Consider the following 20,494-nt stretch of genomic DNA (forward strand, 5'->3'; position numbering starts at 1 on the left):
GTGTTCGTGTTGACGTCAAAAGTCATCGCATCTGCCGCGTTCCTAAATTGCACACTTTGAGTATTACCCGGCAACATAACGTGACATTTTGCTGCCCTGGGTCGTAGACGATCTTAGACACAGCTAATTGGTGTAGTTACACGGTAATTGAAGAAATAAATAAACAAACTCATGGCCTGGTTAAATTAATCAAGACTGTTTTGTGCAATATCAACTGCAGGCTTTTCATATATTTTCATGCAAGTTGTACCTAGAATGTGATAACCACACTGGGTTGACAGGGTTATCACAAAATGTGTGTGTCATTACAATAAGCTGTAACAATGTTATCAAACTCACCATTACGCAATTTTGGCGTTGTGTTGATGGACAGTATCGTTAGCCAATAGATTTACCCTTGTCTCCCAAGGAATAGTGAGATTTCATTGGTTAACCGGTCCGTGTCGGACGAGTCGTTGTTTCCTTTGTGCAGATCGGTGCGGACCAGCAAGAGGTAAACATAATACCGTTACTTTGAAAAAAAGCTTGTAAAATATGAAGTCGCTCTGTGTAGAAACCGTGTGTGTGTGTTTGTACGTGAAGTATATATTGTATTGTTTGCTGGGGAATATGTTATCTAAATAGCAATGTATAGCTAGCTAACAGTTAGCCAGTCCACAACAAAGCATGCCGGGGAGCTTTGCATCTCTAGCTAGCTATCGACCGCGGTCCACCACACAGCATTTGTTTGCTAATGGTAGCTAGGTATGTTTTCCTTGTAACCATTGTAGTCCTATGCAATTAACTGCAGACCAGATTGCGTTTCAGCATGTAATATTCGAATTATACTTGTGTCTCATTCATTTTTTTTGTTTCTAGCTTATGAGCCCCGATTCAGCCTACATCACCTAGATAGCCAGCTAGTAACACAGCAAGGTGTCTAGCTAGCTAGTAAGCTAGCGTAAGACATGTTGTCTGATGAAAGCAATGAAACAACCCAGTCTCGTTTCACAATAGAAATTGTAATGTTTTTATTTTTCACTTTACGCCGCTTGTGATCAGAACTTACTGCCAGGTATTAAATGTAGAGTAGAGCTTAGCCAGTGAGTAGTAGTAAATCACGATAGTTTGCCAATGTAACGTTGGCTAACGTTAACATTGGCATACAAGTTGTTAGTTGGATAACTCTCGTTTAGACATCTAAAGTAAACTTGCCTTGCGAGCTGGCTAACTTACCTGCTGTCACCCCTCACCGGGCCTGTGTTTTGTTCTCATTACCATGTTTGTGATTCTGTCTTTATTTCTTAGTGATTGAATGGATATTACCCGGACGGACAAATGGGTAAAACAAAACATGGTTATTGTACTGTGCAGTTATCATCAGTTTGTCATCATTATGCACATCCTCCAACGCGTCCGCATATCCGTGAATGGTTGAGGGCTAGCAAGTTATGCTAGCTGGAATTAGGGCCTGTTATGCTGTCATTAACGACCTTTAGGCCACTTTTTTGTGGATTGTATTTTTAAAGAAGGCCTAATACTGAACTGTGACCTGGCGACGCCGTTTAACACCAGGCCAACACCTTCAAATGACTGAATGAGGCTGAGGTATCAGAGTGACACTTGGTTAGTCGTTCGTATGGAGGCAGCCAAATAATAGGAGGTCGTGTCTAAAACGGTTGTCGTTCATATACATTCATCCCGATCACATTGAGGTTGAAATGTTGTTATAATTGAATATTAAATAGTACAAAAAAACACTGTTCATGCTCATGATTGTCACTTCAATGACTGGAAAATATAGAGGTGAGAAGACTGGTGCACCTCCCCTCTCAAATGTGAAATGTTAACTCCTAGCGCCCAATGGAAGTGAAGTTGACATTTTGAGATCATTGAACACAACCTAGGATATGGATCACATAGTAGAACCTCAAAATGTATTTATTTTTCTCAGGAGAGGCCTGCATCGTCCTCCATGATGCTGTCCAGTAAGAAGTCTGACCCAGGCTCCTCTGCATCCGCCTCCAACATGGCGGCTGGAGGCGAGGGCGCCTCAGAGGCCCAGGGGGTCGCTCAGACAGGAGCCACTGCCTCCTCCGTGCCGGGCATCTCAGACGTGAAGAAGAAGGAGCGGGCTTCACCCAGTGGGGAGCCTGGCGGGCCCCCTATGCCTCATCCAGCTGGAGCTGGGAACCAGGACCAAGAGGCCAGGAGGACCAGCCGCCGCAAGAAAGCGAAAGTAAGCATCTTATTTACTCACTTCGCACTTACGCAGAGGGAGGATCTTCCTGTCTTTATCACAGACACTGACATCCAAGATAGAATACATCATTCTTCTTGTTATAAAAGGTGATGGACACATCAAAACTAAGAAAGACAAAGTTACCATCTAATATCTCCTTTTTTCTCTCCCCCCCCCCCCACACACACACAACCATGGCTGTATAACACACACACACACACACACACACACACACACACACACACACACACACACTCGCAGACACTGAAACCCGGGATAAAAGTAAAACCCTATCATCATGGTGGTCATAAAGGATGTATTGAAACATGCCAAACAAGAAAGTCTTCTATCGTTATCCATGTGGTTCTGTGACTGTGGAAGACCGCTAGGGCCACTGACACGTGACAAGTGACCTCTGATATATCACCTTTATCATGTGGTAACTCTGTCCCAGGGTCGGAATTCTTGTATTTTCCTAGAGCGAGCCCAAATGGTCATTTTGAAATAAAATCCATTGTCATTCATGTTGTAGAAGGTGTATTAACCAGTGGTTAGTTGAGAACTGAGAATCTATACTCAAGTAAAAGTAAAACTGACTCAAGTACAAGTACCTGGTTAATAAATTAAAAGTACAAGTTGCTTTACATTTGAATATTTTAAAGGTTTGCTGGTTAGTGCAAAAAAAACTGCCAGGGAAATCCTCTCTCTTGTTTTGTCTATTCTTTCAGCTGGTCCGGAACAAAATTTTAATGGTGCTTTTATTGTGCCTCCTATAGCAGGTGGAATATCGCGAGATGGACGAGAGCCTGGCAAACCTCTCCGAGGACGAGTATTACTCGGAGGAGGAGAGGAATGCCAAGGCAGAGAAGGAGCGCAAACAGGTCATCCCGCCCCCCGCTCCTGTCGTGGAGGAGGAGAACGACAGTGAGCCCGAGGAGCCATCAGGTGAGGAGAGCGACATCTGGTTCTGGTCTCTCTGTCTGGTTCTGGTCATCTGGTCTCTCTGTCTGTCTTCAGTCATAAAACGGCAAACCTCCTCTCAATGTAGCAATGTTGCAAGTCTGCTTGCTTTTGCAGCTCTGCTGTGTTTATCTGTGACACCCTTTTTTTTTTTTATTAATGGCTGCTGTGATTTTTTTTTTTTTACTTTAACTTGTGCTGTGCTGTTCTTGCCATGACGGAACAATGTGCAGAGGAATTTGGAATCTGTCAGTGTCCTCAAAACTATACTTTTCTCCTGTTTACGTTGAGTGACTTAAGTCACATAAATGTAATGTGTGTAGCTGCATCTGAAAAGTTGCAGCTGTCGCAGTACAGTCCTACAGTTGTTGTACAACTGTTTGGGCGCTGTGCTGTGTGGGCTGTCTTCCTTGTGTGCCTGCCAGTTCCTGATGCGGTAGCTCTTTATCTGGTCTTCTGTCTTGGTGGTGTTAGGCTAGCGTCTGTGTGGCAGTCAGGACTCAGCCTTCAGTTCTTCTAAAACAACAGCTGTTATCACTGCTACAGCATAAGTCATTGACCCCACCCCCTCTCAACTTAAAACTATCTCTCTTTCTTTCTTTATGTCTTTCATTCTTTCTGTCTCTCCCTCGTTCTCTCTGTACTCTCTATATATTTCTTCATCTCTGCCTCTTGTCTCCCTCTATCCTTCAGGTTTGGAGGGCGCGGCCTTCCAAAGCCGCCTCCCCCATGACCGCATGACCTCCCAGGAGGCCGCTTGCTTCCCAGACATCATCAGTGGGCCGCAGCAGACACAGAAGGTCTTCCTTTACATCCGCAACCGCACGGTATGCTTCCAACCACACAGGGCCTTGGCTACCCTGTGCCTGTACTGGGGTGTTTCCCAAGGTCAAAAAAGGTTTGGGTGGGCTTGTCTAAGAGCATAGGAGGTTTTTTTTTAGTTTGGAAGCTAGATGAAATTGAAACGGCTGGTAGAAAACAATGTTGAGACTTTGGTACATTTTTGGTGAATTTATTATGTTAATGATTTGCATGGTAGTTTCACGGCAATTATTATTTTAATATTATTAAAGTATTAATATAATGGTTGTTGTGCACCCTGTTGTTATAATACTTAGGCTAGGTTGCTGGGTGTAAGCACTTGCATGTGGCAGTGAGAGGTTTGGCCATTGTGGGAAGCCTCCAACTAATAGCATGAGGAGTTTAACATCATTTGTGTATAACTTAAACAATAAAGGTGCCATGTTGTGGTAACAAGGTGGACCATTGATTGTTGTTTCTCTTTATCATGCTTAGCTTGAAGCTTAGTTAGCTCTGCTTCTTCTCAGTCAGATATGTTGCTAAATACATACGTGGATAGATAAATGAAAGCAGAGAGCTCAGAGAGCTCCGGGAATAGCAGACCTATTTGCGGGTGTCAGATTTTAGGATTGTGTTTAATCTCCTTGGTGATTTTGGACGGTGTGTGACGTCTCTGTCTCTGTCTCCCCCGGTGCAGCTCCAACTGTGGCTGGATAACCCCAAAATCCAGCTGACCTTCGAGGCCACCGCTCAGCAGCTGGAAGCTCCCTACAACAGTGAGTAGCCCTGATTGCTTTTTCATCCGTCTCTGTGCAAGCGCTAGGTGCGTCTTTTGTAGCGAGGCTGTTTCCACGCTCTCAGCCTTCTTTCTCTCTGTCTGTCCTCAGGTGACACCGTCCTGGTCCACAGGATACACAGTTACCTGGAACGGCAAGGCCTTATCAACTTTGGCATCTACAAGCGAGTAAAGCCCCTGCCAAGTGAGTAGCACGTGGAGTCTTTGTAAACAATAGCGTCATTAGAAAATAGTAACTCCTTAACTAGTGTTCCCATGGTCAAGGAAGTCTCCGGAATTTGTATGGACAATTTTGCCCACACAAATGTTTGATAAGATTTGATAATAAAGCATGGATATTGTTTGTGAAATGTTGCCTATCTATATTTATATATGTAAGGAAGTAAACTAGCAGTAGAACCATAAGACATGGAGAGTTGATCAGTAATAGCAATGGTTTGGAAATGTGCTTGTTTAACGCCCTGCATCCCTGCACAGCTAAGAAGACAGGCAAGGTGATCATCATCGGTGGAGGGGTGTCTGGTCTGGCCGCTGCCCGCCAGCTGCAGAGCTTCGGCATGGACGTGACTGTGCTTGAGTCCAGGGTAGGTGGAGCTCAAACATGGCACAGGCATATTAGTTTTTAACACACCATTATGGTTTGTGGTCGAAATGTCTGTTTGAGTTTGTTTTGCAAGGAGTACATCAGACTCCTATTTGGGCTATAATGGGTTATTATGGGTTGTCTTTCAGTTGGTTTTGTGAATCATGAGCTTGCTGTGTTTGTTCTGTGGGAGTAAAAATGGGTGAAAAGAGCAAGAGAAGATTGGGATCCGTAAAAAATCCGGCTAAATTTGCTACCTGGATTTTCTCTTTGGCAGGACCGTGTTGGCGGGAGAGTAGCCACGTTCCGTAAGGGGAACTATGTGGCGGACCTCGGTGCCATGGTGGTGACTGGGCTGGGTAAGGAACCGCCATGGCAACATGATGCGGGTCATTTGATCACTACTCACCTCAAGAGATTTTGCCTGCCACTGTAAATGTTCCCCACCAGAGGGTGCTATTCCCCATGTAGATCATCCTTTTCCTGCCAACCTTGCTGGTCTAACATTTGGTGTTCACTTACACTCTGGCATTGCGCAGGTGGAAACCCCATGGCTGTGGTCAGCAAGCAGGTCAACATGGAGCTGGCCAAGATCAAACAGAAGTGCCCTCTCTACGAGGCTAACGGCCAAGCAGTAAGTATGGCTGTGTCTGAGTCTGTGCGTGTTTGTAGATCTGTCATCCTCTTGGCCTGTGCTAGTTGTTGATAGTACTGCTGGTGGACTAGCCCAAGTGGTGAATGTGGCTGTTGCATTGAAAGTGTCTCTCGTTGAATTCTTCATTTCTTATCTCTCCTCTACATTTCATGTTGTATGTTATAAGTCTCAGTTTTAAAGCACACTTCACAGAAACCTCATGCTTCAAGCATGCAGTGTTGACTCTGTCATCAACAGCCACCGTACTGTAGTGCTTGAGAATGTCTGTAAATATTTTGTGTGTGTTCAGTGCAGTCCATGATGGATCTCAGTATCAGTTGATGACCCTTTCCTAGTCTGTTTCATACTGAGGTGTGCACATCCCTTTTCCTCTGTGCAGTATTATTCATCACCCGGTAGCATGGCGAAACCTCAATGGTGTCAATGTGTGCCTGACCTTTTAACCTTTGACCTTTGAACCCCCATCATGCGACTGTCATTACTGTGTTGTAATTCTCTCGTTCTCTGTCTCCCCTCTTTTTCAAGGGGGAGCGCTGCACCAGTGTAAGTACTACTTAACTGAATACATCAGCTACTTCCTCTTTTATTACATTTTTTACTTAGATGGACAGACACACACTATTAAAAACCAGACTCAGTATCTGAGATTCATCATTACATTTGATATACACTACTACTACTACTACTACTACTACTACTACTACTTCTTCTTCTTCTCCTACTCTTATATAATGTACCTCCCTGATACATGTAGGTACTTTGGTTAGCACAGTTCAGGGAGAAATGTGTTGGGGAGGTCCAGAGGCTTCAGAATTGTTCCTGTTGTGTGCCTGCCCTATGGGTGGATTAAAGCGCTACCATTGTATGTATGTGGCCTGTGTGTTCACATCAGTGTAATAACTGCAGTGAAAACCTGAAGACCAAAACTAACCCCTGATGATGTATGTTTGATATGTGAGAATGACGTCATCCTGGAAGTAGGGAGGCCTGATGGAATGTTCTAGAGAGTAGACAGATGATTAAAATTACAATCAGTCCTACACATGTGTTTTCTCTCTTTCTGATTTTGACCCTTGCGTTTGACTCCAGGTGCCCAAGGAGAAGGATGAGATGGTGGAGCAGGAGTTTAACAGGCTGCTGGAGGCCACCTCCTTCCTCAGCCACCAGCTGGATTTTAACTTCCTCAACAACAAGCCAGTATCTCTGGGCCAGGCCCTGGAGGTGGTCATTCAGTGAGTGTAAGGCCTGCAGAGGCCTTTCTGAAGTCACTTTCTCCTCAACTCCACACTATTCTACTGTATTCTATTCACCGTATTTCTATTCCACCTCTTTTCTATTCACGCTGTTCTATCGTAATCTCTCCACTGCTCAATTCTACACACCAAACTCCAAGTCTACTGTATTCTGTTCTTCACACTTCACATCCAGTTTTCTCTCAACCTTACTCTACTCATTTACATTATTTATACCTTTCCTGTATGCAGTTCTGACCTCCTAGAACATAATGGTCTTTACATTTCTAAATCTCAATCCTATTCTGCTCTATTCCTTGACTCCTTCTACTCTGTTATTCTTCATGTCTACGTAATCTGCTCAGCAGTAGTGTTTCTGATTCAGCAGACTAACACTCTCTCTCTCTCTCTCTGTGTGTGTGTGTGTGTGTGTGTGTGTGTGTGTGTGTGTGTTTGTTTAGGTTACAAGAGAAGCATGTGAAGGATGAACAGATTGAACACTGGAAAAAAATCGTGAAGACTCAAGAAGAACTCAAGGAGCTGCTCAACAAGGTGCCTTGACTTTAGTAGTTAAACTACCTTTTATTTTCCCTTTGGTTTACCATGATAAAATAAGGGTCAAGATGAGCAGAGTCTTTAGTTATTCTCTGTGGAATGCTGATGGCTTGATCTTGGCCTCAACCTCTCTGTCTTTCTCCCTCTCCCTCCATCCCTCCATTTCTTTCTCTCTCTGTCTGTCTGTCTGTCAGATGTCTGCCACTAAGGAGCGTGTGAAGGAGCTTCACCAGCAGTATAAGGAGGCCAGCGAGGTGAAGCCTCCCAGAGACATCACCGCAGAGTTCCTGGTCAAGAGTAAACACCGAGATCTCACCGCCCTCTGCAAGGTGAGACCGAAGCTGCCACAGCGCCACCATTCAGCGGCATCAGTTCAGGGCTCATCTCACACTCACACTCATACTTACAGTGCTCTGTGACCTATTCATGTTATGATGACTGATAATTATAATGTTATAATGACTTATTAATACTGGCTTTTGCATCAAGCTCACAAGAATTGTTCAGGTGGTGTGGCAGTTAAAGGATGCACTCAAAGCAGCAAGAAGTGTTTGGATATGAACCGATCAACCCTCCCTTAGAGAAGACTCTTTGATCTAAAGCAGGGGTCTTCAACAGGGGGTCCGCGGAGGTACTGCAGGGGGGTCGCGAAATCTTTGGTTGATAAGACAATTTTTTTTAATATTTCTAAAAAAAAAAAAAAAAAAAAAAATTCAACCAATTTTTTTCCCCACAAATTTAAATGTCTTCCGAATCAGAATTGTATTTATTCCCTTTGAATTTACATTAACATAAATCCAAAATATTGTAGCGAACGTATAAATTGATCCAGAAGACGTTATCTTTCAGTCCAATCGACACATTCAGCTACCCACAGGAGCTCTCTCAAGCTGGGCACCGGTTCACTCACAGCACCTTTCATGCAAATACGACAGCACAGGCACTAGCCAATCAGATCGCGTTTCTGCTCAAGTCTTAATAGCGCGAAGATCAAAAATAAAAGATGGCGGACCAAACTCCATAGCTGGTCTTGTTTGTACCTATAAATTGTTAAGTTGACATTTTTTTTGCTTAGATTTAAAAAAAAAAAAAAAATGTACTAACACTGTACAAGGTCAAAAAACGTTAATTGTAACTGAAAAATAATTATAACTGAAAAATAATTGTAACTGAAAAATAAGTTGTTATATATTGTTAGCTCAGAGTTGTTTGCAAGATGTATGTTAATAAATGTCAGTGGCACGGCCACCCTGTACCTTTCATGTTGTTAAATGTTAAATTAAATTCAATGTTAAAAAATGTTAAGTTAAATTCGTTGTTCAAAAATGTTAGGTTAAATTCAATGTTAAAACATACAAATGTTAATGAATATATTAACCTTTGTATTATTTGAATAGCTTAGTATTGAATACACAATAACAGGGTAGCTATGTTTATTTGGCACTAGGCCCAGTATATTATAAACAAAATTTTAGGCAATTTATATAGTAGGGGGTCCCTGCTCATCTCGCCATCAGTTTGGGGGTCCCTGGCCTGAAAAACGTTGAAGACCCCTGATCTAAAGTGATCAGAGCCTGCTGTGTTACCATGCCCTCTATCTCAACGTGCAGTGCTATCGCAGTGTAGTTAAGGGGGATTCATCCGTTCCTCACCGTCTCATGGCGCGAGCACACACACACACCGTTTTTTGCCATCCTTTACAGTGAGAAGGACTCATCCACCTCTGTCAGAGTTATTTTCGCTGGAGTCTTTTATTTTTCACAGATTTGCCTTCGAGCAGCGCCATTATTATTAATGGAGTACTAAGCCAAGTTAACGTGCTGCTATTTATACCATTGCGCCTCCTAGTCCATTTCCCACAAATGTAATTGATTTAAAAACAGAGATCCAGTGCAAGAAAAAAAAAAAACACAAACACACATTTGGAAACACACCATCTCCCACGCAGTCCTTCCAGCTGCGTTTGAGATCCATTAGGAGCACTTATGTTGTTAGGATCATCATTTTGGAAGCAATTAAGTAAAGGCATTCTTTGTCACAATTTCCCCTCTTCAGCCTTTTTTACAATGGCCATAATAGAGGGATCTCCGTCTGTGCTTGGCTCTTGAAAGTATTAGGATAGTCAGTCAGAAGCCTGTCTCTTTTTCTTTCCGTCTTTCTTTCTCTCATCCGGGGGGGGCTGGAATGTCATCTCCTGGAACTTCATAAGCCCCCCCCCCCCACCACCACCACGACACACAGTTTCTCTGAAGAGTGATGGGACATTAGATTTCACAAATCTGTTGTTTTTTTGTTGTGTGTGTGTGTGTGTGTGAGAGTGTGTGTGGTTCCTAACATGATTACCATAGTGTGTAGTAATTGAAAAAAGAAGCATTCTGCATCTGCTTTGCCTAGCCTGTGGACCTGCAGGAGAGAATGTGTACTGTGCGCGGGGGTGATCTACGCCTTGACGCCATGTTTGTCTCTCCCTGCAGGAGTATGACGAGCTAGCAGAGATGCAGGAGAAACTGGAGGAGAGACTTCAGGAGCTGGAGGCCAACCCCCCAAGGTGTGAACAGCACACACACACACACACACACACACACACACACACACACACACAATAGTAGTACTATAATGAATTATTAACAGTATTATTCATGGTACTATAGTAGTAGTAGTACCCCACCAGTTGAGTTCTTCCCACAAGGTGTTATGTGTGTTAATGTGTGTGTACCTCCGCCATGTCGTTGCAGTGACGTGTACCTGTCATCTCGAGACCGGCAGATCCTTGACTGGCACTTTGCCAACCTGGAGTTTGCCAATGCCACACCCCTCTCCACCCTGTCGCTCAAACACTGGGACCAGGTACTGCCCTCCCCCTCTGCCCCTCCTCTCCCACACTAGGCCACCGGTCCCACATTCAGGCTCTATCACTATCACTAAGGTTTTAAGGTTTAGTGATCTTTCTCAGTAAGATGAGCCCTTAGTTCTGTTCAGTAAAGACTTTTGTCCTTAATTCTGCCCTTGCAAATGATCAATCGTCACAAATGTTGTAATTTGGATTGAGTATGTAAATCCTCATCTCTCTCTCTCTCTCTCTTTCTATCTCTCAGGATGATGACTTTGAGTTTACGGGGAGTCACCTGACGGTGCGTAACGGTTACTCGTGTGTCCCCGTGGCTCTGGCTGAAGGCCTGGACATCAAACTCAACACAGCAGTGCGACAGGTCCGCTACACCGCCTCAGGTGAGTTCAGCTTCAGGAGTCTGTGTGTCTGTGCGCGGTTGAGACACTGAGCATACCAAGGGATTATCATGCCTGGTCCGTAAAATTGTTGCAGAGGTTTTTATAGTTCACACACACACACACACACACACACACACACACACACACACACACACACAGAGTAATTTACGATCTAAGCTGCATGTTTTATGCTGCACGATATCACAGCCCGTGTGTGTGTGTGTGTGTGTGTGTGTGTGTGTGTGTGTGTGTGTGTGTGTGTGCCAGTCTGGGATCACCATGAGGATCACATTCATCACAGGCCCTTTTGATTTGACTCTCCATCATCATCCACTGGTCCAACATTCAGACAGAAGAATGCTGAGCTGACATGCCCCCATGCTATGGGCCACCTGGGTTATGTTCTCCACATAGCCAGTGTCTCTCTCCGACATCTACACATCAGTCCCAGCTGGGGCACTTGAGCTAGTAGAGACTCTGCTTGCCTAAGTTTTGGGTCATATTTAAACCGTGTGTGTGTGTGTGTGTGTGTGTGTGTGTAGGGTGTGAGGTGATCGCAGTGAACACGCGCTCCACCACTCAGACTTTCATCTACAAGTGTGACGCGGTGTTGTGCACGCTCCCGCTGGGCGTCCTAAAGCAGCAGCCGCCCGCCGTGCAGTTTGTGCCACCGCTGCCTGAGTGGAAGACCGCCGCCATCCAGAGGATGGGCTTCGGCAACCTCAACAAGGTACACACTACACACACACACACACACACACACACACACACACACACACACACACACACACACAAGGAACACAGTACACTCACTCACTCACTCACTTGCACACCAACTCTCTCACGCACATAGTACATACTACACACACTCAAGACACAAGGTACACACTACTAACGTTCAACACACAGCTACAAGGTACACAACTACAAATACTCACAAAGGATGGGCATTGTCAAAAGGTTCAAACTTTACAGACTTGACGCATACAAGGTACACATTCAGCATACACACAAGGCACATACTACACACACTCAACACACTACTTACGTTCAACAGACACCCACCAAGGATGGGCATCGGCGCCCTCAACAAGGTTAACGCCACACAGACTACAACACCAAGCTACATTATTAAACACACTCACACACCACGTTAACATAGTACACAGTGTTGCACTACTAGCATACTAAATTCATCTCCTACCCCCTAGTCCTTAACCAACTCTACTGAACAGGCTTTTTCTGTGTTGCTGTGAGACACTCTTAATCTCAGGAAGTGCCATGCTGTGATGGAGCAGTTTCCTTCTTTCCTTCCTAGCACTCCATTTAATGCCAACCAAGACAGGCATGAACGTTAACAACCCCATGAGTGCAGACACCCAACAAACACACCAGCTGAAACAAACACTGTGTCCGCATGACTACCACATGCAGGTCAAATCAGACCAAACCACACACTCAGAGACCCCCCTACACACACACACACACAAACACACACACACACACACACACACACAGATTTCTGACGTGCCCGTTAAAGGGGCAGAGAGCCTGCACATATCTGTAGGCTGGATGGCCAGACGTCACAACATCAGCCAGGGCAAAGTCACCTGTGAACACCGTGTGGACAACACTTATAAGCTCTCTCTACCGGGAGTCAGTGGTGCTGTTGCCATAGCGTGTTGGTGTGTGTTCGTCTGTTTTTGGTTTGGTCAAATCTGACCCAAACCCACACAGCCCTGCTCCCCCCCCACACACACACACACACGCCCCTCCTCTCCCCTTCCCTCATGATGGTTTGGAGTGCATCACCCTCTGCAGTTCTTCATCGCTCTAATTTAGATGCTGCAGAAAAATGCTGCAGTATTATGCAACCCTGCTGCCATTCTGGACTTTCACCACCAGAGGGCAGTCAGCATCAGCCGTGAGCGTGTCTGCTTCGCCACACACTGCTCAGTATTGAAACCAGCTGGTGTTGGTCTGCCATGGCTGTTAAGATGCTAAGTAGAGAGTTTTAAAATAGACTAAGTGGAAAGATGAAGCTTTTAGCAGCATATTTCACCCCCCACCTCTTAACCTCAGGGCAGGATTTAATGCACCCTCTGAATTTGTTTACCTCACCAGACAAACCTCCCTTCAAATGGAGATATTTAACACAAACACATTTGTTGTTATGAGTCATAACTCATTACTCCACTCCTCCGCTAAAATGAATGAAATATCTGTTAACCTTTTGAATGAAGAGGATGTGAATTGTTTCATGGGCAAGAATGGTGATGTGGTATTTATTGTTTGCTCCATTCCACTAGGTGGTGCTGTGCTTTGACCGGGTGTTCTGGGACCCCAGCGTGAACCTCTTTGGCCACGTAGGAAGCACCACAGCCAGCCGAGGAGAGCTCTTCCTCTTCTGGAACCTCTACAAAGGTGAGCCCTGTCTTTGGCGACTGGCACAGTGTTTCAGAGGGGAGTAAAATGCATTGTGGGATTTATTGTGTGTGTGTGTGTGTGTCTGTGTGTGTGTGTGTGTGTGTGCCAGTGTTCTCCATCACGGGCCTGATCTCTTCTCTTTTTTTTTTTGTCCCATCCCAGCTCCCATCCTCCTGGCGCTGATGGCGGGTGAAGCGGCGGGGATCATGGAGAACATCAGTGATGATGTGATCGTGGGCCGTTGCCTCGCCATCCTCAAGGGCATCTTCGGCAGCAGCGCCGTCCCTCAGGTGGGTCAACAAGTTTAGTTTAGAAAAACCTTCACTACAAGTGCGTACAACCTTGTATACTTCTGCCATGAGATTTGCCATGAGGCAGTCTATTTTACGTCCAGATGCTGATCCTATTTAGAAGCCATGATTCTGCTGTATCCCCACTCTTCGCCTTAAAAATGCTTGGTATTTTGTTTGCTCACACACACACCTCAACTCTGAGTTGCTCAATAGCTCAGTGGTAAGTCATTCATCTTTCAGTCCAAAGGCTCAGGGTTCAAACCATGCTTTTGCCCGGATGCATCTTGCATCAGTCTTTGAATCTCAATTCTGAGAGTTTTAAGGCTGGAACCTGCTTAAGTCACTGCGACTGCGTAAATACTTCAATAAGCAGTGACGGCCCTCAAGGCCTGCACATATATGGACCCTGTGAATTGCTGCTTGTGGCTATTATTATTATTGTTATTATTGGATTGGTTTTACTTAAATTGATACTCTATATTGTTTGTATTATTTTCATTATGTAATTTCCTCTTTTTCCTTTTTGAATCTAATTTTTATGTAATGTAAGCCGTAAGCCGGCGCACCCCTATACGTAGAGGTACCGAGTGATACTGCACGGATGATGGGACAATACGCCTCATATGTTGGGCATCTTTAATACCTGCGTGAATAATTGACAAGCTCTTTTGTGTACATCATGCTTAATGCTCACACAGGAAGTGAAGCTCACATTCACCCATAACCAGAGACAGCCTTTCAGGCTTTTCTACACAAGTTATAGTTTCCTGAATGGAAACAGTACATTTAATTTAATCAGGCACAGAACAGCTTCATTGTGTTGTTACTTTGATATTTTAGTTTTATTGTTCTATACTTTAGTTTGATTTATAATGCGTCCTGAAGGGGTGTGTGTGTGTGTGTGTGTGTGTGTGTGTGTCTGTGTCTGTGTGAAATGACTCATGAATGTTCCTGTTGTCCTTGCAGCCTAAAGAGACGGTGGTGACACGCTGGCGTGCTGACCCCTGGGCTCGCGGCTCCTACTCGTACGTGGCCGCCGGTTCCTCTGGCAACGATTATGACCTCATGGCCCAGCCAATCACACCTGGCCCCGCCATCCCAGGAGCTTCACAGGTACGACACGCCATGCCACGACAGCAGCACTCAGAAACAAGAAAGTTAGGGCTTTCAAACACAAATACATTCCAGTGACATTAGGGTATTGGGCTGTTCATAGGCCCATCTCATGAACTGGATGTGTCCACTCTTGCCGTACTGGCATTTTAACATCTGGAATGGGATGGCCTGGTTTATGAGGTGATAGCAGACATTTTACCATTGGAGATTGGTTGGTGGCTGGCTTTGTTTTAGTTTTTTCCTCTCGACTTTCATTACACTTTTTTCACTGTCCAGCGAGGCTGTTGTCTGAGTCTGCAACCAATGATCCCACGACATCCCATTATTGGGCTTGGCTCCTCATCGCACCACTTCATTAAAGCCCCTCTTTTTCAAAAGTATGCTGCCGCTCCAGACCACACAAACACGCAGAGGCGTCTCCGCGACTTGTTTTAAATTTCAGTGGAGGGGGCCGAGTTTGAGCCTTAATTAAGCTAAGCTTATTTATGTGTGTGTTGCTGTTGTGCTTAAGGGGGCATGCTGGCGTTTAGTCATGTCCCTCTGGTTTATTTGTTCATTAGTGTCGCCTGTAAATCAGCCATGAATAAGCAAGGAGGCATGTATTTAGTCTGGGAGATGTCCCCCAACCTAACTGAATTTGTTAGTGTGTGTGTGTGTGTGTGTGTGTGTGTGTGTGTACACACAGACATATTCATTGGGGATTAGCCACTGGTATGTTGTGCAGTATGCTCATTAGCTCTTCTGCTTTACAGGGATCTTCTCTCAACTTTAAGTTAGATGTATGCCATTTGTGAGTGTGTGTTTGTTGGCCTGTATGTGAGTGACATGATGCATGTTCTGATGCAACCCTCCCTGTTCTCTCTCTCTCCGTAGCCGGTTCCGCGTCTCTTCTTTGCGGGCGAGCACACCATCAGGAACTACCCGGCCACGGTGCACGGCGCCCTGCTGAGTGGCCTACGGGAGGCTGGCCGCATCGCCGACCAGTTCCTGGGCGCCATGTACACCATGCCCCGGCAGGCCACGCCAACTGCCAACCCACAGCCCGCCTCCAGCATCTAAACCACTCCCACTAGCCACGTCTGGATGCCCTCATTGGACACCAGTGAGATTCATGAAGAATGGGGGGAGGTGTGTGTGTGTGTGTGTGCCTGCATGTCTGTACAGTGTACATTTATTCGACTCCCTTTGTGTGTGTGTGTGTGTGTGTGTGTGTGTGTGTGTGTGTGTGTAGGAGGGCGTGTGTGTGTAAACTGTGAGTGAGTGTGTGTAAACTGTGTGTGTGTGTGTGTGTGCAAAGGTGGACCTGTCTGCCACCATCCCCACTAACTGACGTCTTGTCCACCAGCTGAGGAGGTCAAGAGGAACTCAAAGGCAGTCTGCTGACCACTTGTCACTAGCTCAGAGACCCTGATTTGTCTGCGTGGGTGCGTGTGTGTGTCTTTCTGTCTGTCTGTCTGTCTGTCTGTCCACAAGGAGAGAGATTACTTAACCCCCCTCCACACTCAGCTGTTTACCATGTCCTTTGCAGCATTAAAACGTATACAAAAAACCACACACACACACACACACACACAGACACACACAGTCATTTCCCATGGCAAACAGAAGAGGGACTAAACTATGGTCTCCAGACTGGAAGCAGCACTTGCTTCATGGACATTTTCTTTATTTTTGTACTGAAATGATGTGTAGCTGCTCCATAATGATCTATAGTGGATGTTCCAAAAGTATGTATCTTCCTCTGGAGTGAAACCTACTACAAAATGCTTATGTTGCAGAGTTAGATGTAGTGTCGTGATCGGGATAATTAAATAAGAATAGCCTATGTTCTTAGTAAGTGCAGATAGTTTTACTTTGTCAAAATATATTGGAATCTAATTAATTGTTTTGTGTTGCCTGCTTGCAGCTGCTTGGTTGTTGTTGTCATTTTATTTTATTGTAGTTGTCATTGTGAAACATTTTTTTATATTATGGAAAGAATTTGTTAATTAAAAGATGTAATAAACAAGTCAAGTGTGGGTTTGTGTGTGAGGCGTTACCCGGTGAGACAGAGCCCAGGGGTTATGGGATGGCAGATATGATGACAGACACTCATTCATGTCCAGGCTTCCTGCTGATGCTTTTTGCTCCAGGCCTTTCAGAGGAGGCAGTAAACCATCCAGATCAACATTTAGACAACATTCCTTTAGTGAAAGTAACTAAGATTGGATCAGATACCTAGTCCAGAAGCAGCAACTACCAGTTCAAGCTGAGGTAAGGTCAACTGTGTGGAACACCATGCAATGGTGTTATATTGTGTGTGTGTGTGTGTGTGTGTGGTGGAGGGTCACAGTTTTTTTTTCTGTCTCTTAATGACAGTCACAGTCAAAGAAGTGCTGATTCACTTCATGTTCCTCTTCCCCAGGGGGCTTGTTGTGTCTGATGCACTGATCTGCCCTCGCAAGGGCCTCCAAGTCCCTCACGTTGACCTCCCAGTGACCCTGCTGGCCCGCTCCCCGGGCCCTGTGGCCACCTCTGGCAGCTGCAAAGCACTGTGGGAGTCGGATTGACCGCCGGTGAAATTAGAGCCGGCAGCTCGGTTTGCAAACACAGTCCATCACCCCCATGTGCACTCTCCCCTCTTCATCTGTGCATTTATTTATTTATTTACTCACTTATTTCATCTGACTGGAACATGGGAGACTGACCACACGGAGAGCGTGGAATTAACCAAAGGAGACAGTTGTTTGGAATGGGGAGGGAATAACAGAGAGTAAAAAAAAAAAAAAAGGAAGGAGGGAGGATTTGGGTCGGTCCTCTGGGAATGGTAGAGAGTGGGAGAAAAAATGAACAATGGAACACTGATTTGTCCTCATCGTTGCTCTTTTCATCAGCGCAGATTGTGTAATGAGCAGCAAGTTTGTCACACAAGAGCTGGCTGCATGTTAACACACACACACACACACAAACACACACTCTTAACATGTCTAGGCCCATCAGCTACAGGGCGTCTCACTCTCAACTCAGTCTTTGTACACTGCGTACCTCATACACTGCCCCTGGGCATACACACACACACAGCTCCATCATCGCGTGCGGTTAGTAGATACTAACTTATACACTGCCACTGGGCTTACACTCACGTACCTCCGTCATCGTTTGCAGTTACTAGACACCAACTTATACTGTGCCATTGGGTATATACACACACACACACACACACACACACACACGTAGCCTCCACTTCTGATCATCTATGAACTAAAGTAACAGTGGAAACAGACTAAATTCATATTTGCTGGTCAGAGGCTAACTTCAACACTTCACAGTGAGGCTTACTCTCTCACACACACACACACACACATACACTCTGTCTGCACTGCATCAGCCCCAGTGTTGTGCTGTGGCTTTTTATTGCAGAAAACAATACACGTGTAAATATGTCATTAGGTCGCAGTTTTCACCTCTTTCGGTGCAGTATGGGTGACGAGCAACAGGCAGAGATTAACATATTCCAATGCAGCATAAATCATTTACACGCTTGACTGGATGCTTGAGAAGCCAATCAGGTTAAGCAGGGACCGTACCAAGCTCACGGCCTTCCATAGCTAAATCTCTGCCCAGGCGAGAAAGCAAGCACACCCTACTATACACACACACACACACACACCTTTCTTTCGCATTCTCAATTCCCTAAATAACCTCCCTGATCTTTATAAGAGTGCCCCATGTAACACATCTGCACCTACCCTGGGTTCACAGTTCAGTCTGCTTTTTCTCGCATGGCCAAAGAGGGCGCTGTGAGGGTGTTTTTTCCTGGGTTTCCTCTCTCACTGCAAGTAATTGCCTCATTTGTTTGACCATTTGCTTATCACGCTGTGTTGTTAGAAGTGGACCTCTAAAGCTGTGGACTGCGGAATACTGAGAGAGAGAGAGATTGGGGAGCGAAGCCAGACTGGCCTGGCCCAACGCCACCCCGATTCTCCTCCAGGCTGCCATTTTGGCTCTGCTGTGGTTGAGCCCGCAAATCAAACCTGCAATATACTGGGGAACACATCCATTTATGAAAAATAACCACTACATTTGAAAAGTACCAGATAAAACAAGCTTCCCTCAAGCTTTTTTTTTTTTTTGCATGTGCTGGTCAAATGGGCCTTTACGATCCATTTCTGGATCCTGGATTGCCTTCTGGTTTTATCCCCCTTCTTTTCCCTTGAACAGAAAATCCAAACATGCTTCAAAATGTTTAAAACAGGAAACAATCAGCCAAGAAAACAAAAAAATATAAATAATCTCTGACACAGGTCTGTTACAAATAGGTTGCTTTTTATTGAACTGGAATACATAGTCTCCTGTACAGCGAGGGAGCTTAAGAGTCCTACATGCAGCTCACGAGAAGATTACACATGCACAAAGAATTACATGACCAGAACAGAGAGGTGGACCGCACTAGCGGCCCTCTATTGCTGATATACAGAGAAGCACAAAGCAACAATGCTTGCCAATTTGTTCAGATGCACAGTTTTATCCTCTTCATTGCCATAGCCCACCCCTATAGAGAGAGTGGTAGGGAGTATGCATTTTACAAACACTGCTTTATTAAAAAATACAACCCAAATACCAATGTCAAACTCCCTTATGTGATTGGACAGGCCCACATTTTTTATGTGCGTCTGGTATACTTGGGTAAAATATGCCTAAGTGTGCTTGTGTGTGTGTGTGTGTGTGTGTGTCTGTCTGTGTATGTGTCTTTCTGTGTCTGTGCTCACGTGCGTGTCTGTGTGTCTGCATGTGTTTGTGCGCGCGTGTGTATGTGTGTGTGTGTGTTCGCCGCGTGCGTGTCTGTGTCTGTTTATGGCACAAGCGGTGTCATTTTTAAATGAGAGTTCATGCTGAAGTGTTTTGTTCTGTCCATGCTTTGTAGTGTGTGGATGTAGGGGCATACACACATGCATGTGTGACACCTGAAGTGTGTGTGTGTGTGTGTGTGTGTGTGTGTGTGTGTGTAAGGCCTGAACATCACTTTCTTTGGCAGCGCTCTTTTACACAGGATACTTTGAGCAAACCCTGATTTCACTAACAGAGGACTGGTTGGGCTGGGGACCGCCAGAGGGAGCGGGAAGTCTGAGTGGCTTCTGAACCGGGGCGAGTCTCCCCAAAGCACCAGCGTGTGACCACAGTAACTTAAAGAGACAGTCTGCATAAAATGATAGAGTCTACCGTTTAACGATGGCCGATGCAACATGGCGCTTTCAGGAGACACACCTCAGAACAGATGATTAGAGTCAATACTAAGCAGGCAACTTCCAATCACATAGATCAATCAATCACTCCATCGATCATATTCTCTTTTAGGCCTCTCACACACTCTACCTGGTCTGGGAACCCAAACACACCCGTAGGGTTTAAAAGATCCCGTGCATTCAATAATTACTCTCCAGGAGTGTATTAAAGAGAAAGAATGACAAAAAAAAAACAATCTTAACATTAAAAAGGGAAACAAAATGCCAACAGCTCAAAGTAGGCCCACTTTACAAAATTACATGATTTTTTAAATAAAACTTCTCCAGCACAGGTTCCAAAATAAGACATCTTTTTCGCTTTAAAAAAAACATACATCATCAGACAACGATGGATAAGTTGACTAA

General features: G+C 45.0%; 1 protein-coding gene across 2 annotated transcripts; it reads left to right on the forward strand.

Moving 5' to 3' along the window:
* Window positions 1-438: 438 nt before the first annotated feature.
* Window positions 439-16,798, forward strand: kdm1a (lysine (K)-specific demethylase 1a). Of its 2 annotated transcripts, XM_080850697.1 has the most exons (22): window positions 439-493; window positions 1,288-1,321; window positions 1,934-2,218; window positions 2,998-3,166; window positions 3,875-4,008; window positions 4,680-4,758; window positions 4,870-4,962; window positions 5,256-5,362; window positions 5,639-5,720; window positions 5,901-5,995; window positions 6,542-6,559; window positions 7,106-7,248; window positions 7,710-7,800; window positions 7,998-8,132; window positions 10,278-10,351; window positions 10,539-10,650; window positions 10,899-11,031; window positions 11,574-11,761; window positions 13,341-13,455; window positions 13,621-13,748; window positions 14,718-14,864; window positions 15,741-16,798. In XM_080850697.1, exons 2-22 carry the CDS (start codon window positions 1,295-1,297, stop codon window positions 15,924-15,926), a joined length of 2,541 nt encoding a protein of 846 aa, XP_080706823.1. In that variant the 5' UTR covers window positions 439-493; window positions 1,288-1,294; the 3' UTR covers window positions 15,927-16,798. The 2 variants fall into 2 exon arrangements, with proteins under 2 accessions (XP_080706823.1, XP_080706824.1); XM_080850698.1 differs by lacking the exon at window positions 1,288-1,321 and having other exon boundaries at window positions 481-493.
* Window positions 16,799-20,494: the final 3,696 nt, after the last annotated feature.

This window comes from Sprattus sprattus (assembly GCF_963457725.1).
Source record: "Sprattus sprattus genome assembly, chromosome: 13".
NCBI lineage: Eukaryota > Metazoa > Chordata > Actinopteri > Clupeiformes > Clupeidae > Sprattus > Sprattus sprattus.